Source organism: Scyliorhinus torazame, chromosome 1 (genome assembly GCF_047496885.1).
Source record: "Scyliorhinus torazame isolate Kashiwa2021f chromosome 1, sScyTor2.1, whole genome shotgun sequence".
Lineage (NCBI taxonomy): Eukaryota > Metazoa > Chordata > Chondrichthyes > Carcharhiniformes > Scyliorhinidae > Scyliorhinus > Scyliorhinus torazame.
In genome coordinates, this window is record NC_092707.1 from 83,420,963 (window position 1) to 83,429,457 (window position 8,495).

Below are 8,495 nucleotides of genomic sequence, written 5' to 3' on the forward strand. Positions count from 1 at the left end.
CCACCCGGTCAGTCCCTCACTCCCACACCCCACCCAGTCAGTCCCTCACTCCCACACCCCACCCAGTCAGTCCCTCACTCCCACACCCCACCCGGTCAGTTCCTCACTCCCACACCCCACCCGGTCAGTCCCTCACTCCCACACCCCACCCAGTCAGTCCCTCACTCCCACACCCCACCCAGTCAGTCCCTCACTCCCACACCCCACCCAGTCAGTCCCTCACTCCCACACCCCACCCGGTCAGTCCCTCACTCCCACACCCCACACAGTCAGTCCCTCACTCCCACATCCCACCCAGTCAGTCCCTCACTCCCACACCCCACCCGGTCAGTCCCTCACTCCCACATCCCACCCGGTCAGTCCCTCACTCCCCCATCCCACCCGGTCAGTCCCTCACTCCCACACCCCACCCGGTCAGTCCCTCACTCCCACATCCCACCCGGTCAGTCCCTCACTCCCACACCCCACCCAGTCAGTCCCTCACTCCCACACCCCACCCAGTCAGTCCCTCACTCCCACACCCCAACCCGGTCAGTCCCTCACTCCCACACCCCACCCGGTCAGTCCCTCACTCCCACACCCCACCCAGTCAGTCCCTCACTCCCACACCCCACCCGGTCAGTCCCTCACTCCCACACCCCACCCAGTCAGTCCCTCACTCCCACACCCCACCCAGTCAGTCCCTCACTCCCACACCCCACCCGGTCAGTCCCTCACTCCCACACCCCACCCAGTCAGTCCTTCACTCCCACATCCCACCCGGTCAGTCCCTCACTCCCACACCCCACCCAGTCAGTCCCTCACTCCCACACCCCACCCGGTCAGTCCTTCACTCCCACATCCCACCCGGTCAGTCCCTCACTCCCACATCCCACCCGGTCAGTCCCTCACTCCCACACCCCACACAGTCAGTCCCTCACTCCCACATCCCACCCAGTCAGTCCTTCACTCCCACATCCCACCCGGTCAGTCCCTCACTCCCACATCCCACCCGGTCAGTCCCTCACTCCCACACCCCACCCAGTCAGTCCCTCACTCCCACACCCCACCCAGTCAGTCCCTCACTCCCACACCCCACCCGGTCAGTCCCTCACTCCCACACCCCACCCGGTCAGTCCCTCACTCCCACACCCCACCCAGTCAGTCCCTCACTCCCACACCCCACCCAGTCAGTCCCTCACTCCCACACCCCACCCGGTCAGTCCCTCACTCCCACACCCCACCCGGTCAGTCCCTCACTCCCACACCCTATCCAGTCAGTCCCTCACTCCCACACCCCACCCGGTCAGTCCCTCACTCCCACACCCCACCCGGTCAGTCCCTCACTCCCACACCCCACCCGGTCAGTCCCTCACTCCCACACCCCAACCCGGTCAGTCCCTCATTCCCACACCCCACCCGGTCAGTCCCTGACTCCCACACCCCACCCGGTCAGTCCCTGACTCCCACACCCCACCCGGTCAGTCCCTCACTCCCACACGCCACCCGGTCAGTCCCTGACTCCCACATCCCACCCGGTCAGTCCCTCACTCCCACACCCCACCCGGTCAGTCCCTCACTCCCACACGCCACCCGGTCAGTCCCTGACTCCCACACCCCACCCGGTCAGTCCCTCACTCCCACACGCCACCCGGTCAGTCCCTGACTCCCACACCCCACCCAGTCAGTCCCTCACTCCCACACGCCACCCAGTCAGTCCCTCACTCCCACACCCCAACCCGGTCAGTCCCTCACTCCCACACCCCACCCAGTCAGTCCCTCACTCCCACACCCCACCCGGTCAGTCCCTCATTCCTACACTCTATCCAGTCAGTCCCTCACTCCCACACCCCACCCGGTCAGTCCCTCACTCCCACACCCCACCCAGTCAGTCCCTCACTTCCACACCCCACCCGGTCAGTCCCTCACTCCCACACCCCACCCGGTCAGTCCCTCACTCCCACACCCCACCCGGTCAGTCCATCACTCCCACACCCCACCCGGTCAGTCCCTCACTCCTACACTCTATCCAGTCAGTCCCTCACTCCCACACTCTACCCAGTTAGTCCCTCACTCCCACACCCCACCCAGTCAGCCACACACCCCACCCGGTCAGTCCCTCACTCACACACTCTATCTAGTCAGTCCCTCACTCCCACACTCTACCCAGTTAGTCCCTCACTCCCACACTCTATCCCTCACTCCCACACTCTATCCAGTCAGTCCCTCACTCCCACACTCTACCCAGTCAGTCCCTCACTCCCACACCTCACCTGGTCAGTCCCTCACTCCCACACCCCACCCAGTCAGTCCCTCACTTCCACACCCCACCCGGTCAGTCCCTCACTCCCACATCCCACCCGGTCAGTCCCTCACTCCCACACCCCACCCGGTCAGTCCCTCACTTCCACACCCCACCCGGTCAGTCCCTCACTCCCACATCCCACCTGGTCAGTCATTCACAGTGCCTCACTCCTATACACCGACCCAATCAGACTTTCACCCCCACCCGGTCAGTCCCTCACTCCCACTCCCCCACCCACTCAGTCTGTCACTCCCACACCCCCGCCCACTCAGTCTCACTCCCACACCCCCACCCACTCAGTCTCTCACTCCCACACCTCCGCCCACTCACTCTCACTCCCACACCCCCGCCCACTCAGTCTCTCACTCCCACACCCCCACCTGCTCAGTCTCTCACTCCCACACCCCCGCCCACTCACTCTCACACCCCCGCCCACTCAGTCTCTCACTCCCACACCCCCGCCCACTCAGTCTCTCACTCCCACACCCCCGCCCACTCCGTCTCTCACTCCCCATCCCCGCCCATTCAGTCTCTCACTCCCCATCCCCGCCCATTCAGTCTCTCACTCCCCATCCCCGCCCACTCAGTCTCTCACTCTCACATCCTCACACACTCAGTCATGATTTTCACTCGGGAATTTTGTAACTTTGTGCACACTGCCCCCTCTCCAGGCGCACACTGCCCCCACTCCGCGCGCATACTCACCAGAACATCGTGTCCTCACCGGGCGTGCTGCAAAAAGCCACTCCCCCTCACCCTGATTTCACTGTGGGCCTGTTGCCAAACACCCGTACCCTCTCGCATGAGGCCTTTTCGGGCCTGTGACATCTAAAGACAGACCTCCATGTGCCCATCTGAGGCCTCCCGAGTGCCTTTCACGTCACTCTCTCCCCTGCCCCCACTCCTATGCCTCGAAGTAAATGAAAATGGAGGCTGCCGGATGCCTCCCAAGGTCCAGCTGAGCCACATCCAATCATCACCCCGTCCTCCACTGGTCTGTTGCAGCATTACTCAGCGCTTCATGTTGTAACCGATAATTCGAAGTTACCTGGCAACTGACTACGTTTGGTTTGTCCAATCACAGGCTGGTTTCTCCTTGCCCTGGATGCTGCTTGACCAACAAAAGAACCTATCAATATGTTAAAGCGTGGGTAAACCAGCCTGCCATTGGATGATCAAGCCTGCAGCATTTTTCAAAATTAGGTCGATGAAGTCTTGAACGGTTAAACCCAGCAATGTGGCAGGCTGCATCAAAGAGTCTGAGGCCACATCAAAGGCTCTCTGAGGCCACATCTGGCCCGCAGAGGTTGGAGGAACCTGTTTTTAATGACTAACCACTGAGCCCATGATAGAGTCTGCACAGGTTTATCTATAGCTAAAGCGCAATCTTTAATCTTTAGACGAGTGAACTAAAGAAGAAAGAGAGTCTGATTGGGAGACAAAGTATCCTTTTCCTTTTGATCCTGTTTATTTCCCTGACTGGATTCTTGCTGATTTCCACTCCCTCTGTCCCCCAACCAATCTGTTGCTACACCCAGGGGTCAGTTATACATGAGGAATTCCAAACAAGTGCAATTCACAGCTAATGTTTCTTTTAGGAAACACAATTATACCTCTGTTTGAAAGGCAAGTGTTTCACTGCTCTTTGAAGAAACAGACCTGCAGGTGCTGCTGAACTGGGCGTTTGAATGGAGGCAGCTGCCAAAAGACCTCCTTACCGCTAAACTTTAAGGGATTTGATGGGTAACTGGATCACGAGCACTGAGGTGTAGTTTTGGCATAATGTTGCTGGGATTAATGTGGGAAAGTGGCAGCCGCCATGTTCACCCTCCCACACCCAACCTTTCTTTCTCTTGTGGCTTTCCCTAGTGTTCCTGTTCTGTTCCTCAATCAGGCCTGTCAAGGCATAGAATATTAACCACGTACAATTCAGTGTTGTGTGTGTGTCGTTCTCTTCCCCCCCCCCCCCCCCCCCCAACCTCCTTTGCTGTCCAATTGAAGACCTGACATTGTGTTAAGAGCACAGCTGGTGTGAAACGCCATGGCATTACACATCCCACCAGGGAAGCTTGAAACACCTGCTCTCAACTGTATTTTGCAATTTGGTATAATATGATGAAAGATGTGGAAACAAGAGAAGAATGTCCCAGACATCATTTTAAATAAAATAAAAATTTATTAAACAATACAATTTATCATAAGAGAGTCAACTAGAAATGCACCTAATTGAATGGCTATACACAGTACTTTTAAAGTACCCAGTTCCAATCCCTTTATTTTCCCTAACTTCAGAGCTAATCATCCCCAAACATCATCCTATTGGGCTTTAAAAACTATAGGCAAATTCCAGTAATAGTTACCAGACCAGGCAGTTGTCCTTCGGTGTTGTTTCTGACGTAGGGCAAAACAAGTGGTTGTTCAAACAGACTTTCCTACAGACACAACTTTCTGGGAGTTCTCACACCTTTTCCTGCTGCTGGGTGAATTCTAAAAACAGCCAACTTGCACAGGTGGAAATTGTTCCTGATATACTGTTTTTCCCTTGCCTGAACTCATGCTTTTGAAATCACTCTTAATCACCCCCAATTCCGTGCATCCACCGTTTAGAATGTAATTGTGAAGTTCACACCTCATCTCCTCCTTTGAACCTCTAATATCTACTCAAACCCTCGACTTTCTATTCTCTAAGTTACCAACTTGCCTTAGGTAAACATCTGTTCAGTGTTGCGAAGCTTATCAACAGATCAAAAGCACTAGTTCCATAAACCTAGCCAAATTGTCTCTACCACTACACATTTGTATTTTTAAAGTTTAAAAAAAACATTCCCAATTACTGGATTTTTTAGATTTTTCACGTTATCATGATTTCCTGGCAACTGTTATCCTGATTGTCCTTAAGGGAAACAAAAGAATTGTATGTAAAAAGCAAAAAGCTATTGGTTCATTAGTTTTCTTCCTGTCCATATGGAATTGCCCTGAATGGTATTATTAAAATCAGGAGTGTGGTTTGTGAGGAAGCGCAGGAGTGCACCTGCATCTTGTTACCATGTGCTGTACCATTCCTGATGTTGACCCAGGAGCAAGAATCCATTTGGTATTTTAGTACTCGGCACAGGAACCTGTGAGTGATTGTGAAATATGGCAAGAAAACAATGATGAATAATGAAGACTTGGACGTGGCACAGTCTTTGCATTTTAGTTTACATGGAAGCCACTTCCCCATAGCAGTTGGTGAGTAGAGCCCAATAAATTGCATTTTGTTTGAACTTTTAAAAAAAACTTCAAAAAGATGTGCAGTATACTGCAGTGAGGGCGTTTGACTGGTAGATGGCAGTCTATGCTGCATTTCCAGTTCTTTTACTAATTTCTGACCAGTTTTTGCTGCAGCAGTCGTGTTCAGTGTCGATTTTCGCAGTGTAAACCCTTGTTAATGACTATTAGTGCAACATTCAGGTCATTGACACTGTGGCCTGCAGCACCGCTGTAAATTGCTGAACCAAGCCAAGTGTTAATTGAGGCAACAGCACCCTGGTCGGAATTTGACCGACTTTTCACACAAGGAAAATGCTTATAATCTAATAAAGGGGAAGATGAGTGATTGCACTGTTGATCTGCACAGATTATACAGCCAAGTGTCTTGCCAACGACAGCTCTAGCTAAAGTAGTAGCACTGTCTATGTGAGGAACACTGCTGCTGATGGAGAATGCAGCAAAGACAAGGTTACTGTCTAAAGAGCTTTAGGTGGCAACAATGCAGCTAGCGGCAGATTCAAATCATTGTTGATGGTCATTGATGCTAACTGCTGACATGTTTTCAGACCACAAATAGGCTAAGCTACCAAGAAAGAAAGGACGTGTGTTTCTATATTGCCTTTTGTCATCTCAGGGCATCTCAAAAATATTTAGCAGTCATTTCAATGACTCACTAGTTTGAATTGCGTGCAATTAACGTTCATAGTTGTTTAACTTTCAGAAGCATCACTACAGAAACTGCATCTACTGTCATTCCTGAGTATCTTTGTGTCTGTGGAAACCCTGCATATAACTGAGAGGCCACATTTTGCATGCTTGATGGTTGTTTACTTCCATTGCCTGACCCAGCATTGTAATTCATTTGATCAATTTTTGGGAAGAATTGTACAATTGAAGGTATGCATATAGGAAGCGAATATAGGTTTCTTGGGGGGGAAGGGGACAGTCAAAACCAATCGTGTTCATCTTCCGATGTTCAAAGCTATATTATCAGATCCTTTCTTGGACATCGCTAGACTTTGAGATGGTCCTAAATGCATGAAATGATTGCACAGTTTTACTAGGTTCACTCTGTTTCTATTGCAAGCGCATACCACAAGTTCTTAACCACTCTATGTCAAATATTACAGTGATTCCGACAGTGAGTGGGAGCGGTTGAAGGAAGCAGCAGTCTCAAGCAGCGACATACTCCAGCAAAGCTCCATCCTCAGCACGCAGTCAGAGACAAACCAGGCCAAAAACCTCACCGAGGCTGAAGATGAAGGAAAAAAGAAGAAGAAGAAGAAGAAGAGAAAGAGAAAGCTGGCTGAAGAAGGTGCAATTAATTTAGTTAAAGACAGTGATCGCAAAGGAGGTGAGCAAGTGTCCAAGGAAGATAGCTTTGATTCCAGTTCAAAAAATAAATCAAAGCAGGTGTGTAAAGCCCCAATGAGTGTGCGGGGACAAATTGAACTTATGGATAGAGCTACTGTGGGACACCGATACTTTGGAACGGAACAGGCCGGCCTTGAAAGTAGCAAGAAGAAAAGAGTGAAACACAAAAATGCCAAATCTGAATTTGAAAGAGTTGAATCCAACTCCTATCAAACAAAGAAAAATAATGTTCCTATAACGTATGGGTCTTGACAGGGCACCATAGTTCTGTGGGCTCTTATCTTTCAAAAAAAGTGTTTATTTCAAATGACGTTTTGCAAACTCCTTTGTTCCTGTCATTATGTTTAGTTTTATTTTGAAAATTACTTTGAAATAACTCTATTCTCAGAAGAGATGAGGAAGCAGTGACTTCCTGTTTGTTGCAGTCCCGCCTTTGGGAAAATGTCTTTGATTGGAGAGCTGCTAGGCTGATTCAATAGAACTATATAAAATGGACTGCCACTTTGACTGTAGAACTCATTGTTTCATTTATCTCCAAAGTAGCTGAATTGATAATAGACCATTTGTTCATTGGTTTGATTTATATTTGAATGGCAACAATTTCAATTAATTTTCTTTCGGTTTCAAGAATGTTTTGGTGTTCTGATTTTTAAAATTACTACATTGTTAAAAATCTGTTGAATCCATGTGATTAAAATGCTGTAGAGACTTTATTATTTTCTCTGAAACAAACTTTACCATTGTAACTCCTATCTCATTAACTCATGTTGGGTGGTTTGTTTACACCTATTAACCGATGTTGGATTTCCTTTCCCAGTGTAAGACGATGCAGTCTTTGCAGCAACATATCCAATGCCATCTGAACTCCCTGATGCCGCACAAACAAAATTCAACTTGTTTGTCAAATTCTCCTCATTCCCAAGACACGTCAAATCAGTGCCTTATGTGGTGGATATGTCAGTCTTCGCCATTTTCCCACATGCTGGCTTTTTCTTTCCTCTCCTTAACATGGTGATTCTTAGTGGTCATTCTTCATATATAAGGTTGGAAAAGTGAGCACTGGGGATGTATTCGACCAAGGAGATAATTAAACCTAAATATCTTGACTGAAAATCCATGCGAGCTGTTTCTATCAGGAGAAAATGAATAGCAATCAGGAGCAAAACCCTGGCTGATCTTTTTTCTATTAAAAGTAAATTCTCGATGGCACAGGAGAGCTGAGTAGCTTCTCCACTCTTGTGTTCCTGAGATCAAATAAATCAACACACAATGAATCGTGGCTGAGACCTTCCCCACCTGATCTGCTTTACAAGGCTATATTTATACGGTAACCTTATCAGATACTCTGATGGAGTTAGATGAAGTAAAATGGCAGAGGCACGTGTGGAATATAAACGGCAGAATAGATTAGTTGGGCCAAATTATCTGTCTGTGCTGTAAATTTAATAATCTTTATTGTCACAAGTAGGCTTACATTAACACTGCAATGAAGTTACTGTGAAAAGCCCTAGTCACCACATTCCGGTGCCTGTTCGGGTACACAGAGGGAGAATTCAGAATGTCCAATTCACCTAACAGCTCGTCT

General features: G+C 49.7%; 1 protein-coding gene across 3 annotated transcripts in view; it reads left to right on the top strand.

The window, feature by feature from the left end:
- Positions 1 to 8,124, top strand: part of c1h12orf43 (chromosome 1 C12orf43 homolog) — an 80,465-nt gene extending 72,341 nt beyond the window's left edge. For all 3 annotated transcript variants that reach the window (XM_072497263.1, XM_072497271.1, XM_072497281.1), the window contains one exon: positions 6,667 to 8,124. In XM_072497263.1, coding sequence (XP_072353364.1) covers positions 6,667 to 7,162 — 496 coding nt within the window. In that variant the 3' untranslated portion in view covers positions 7,163 to 8,124. The remainder of the gene's footprint in view (positions 1 to 6,666) is intronic.
- The last annotated feature ends 371 nt before the right edge of the window (positions 8,125 to 8,495 follow it).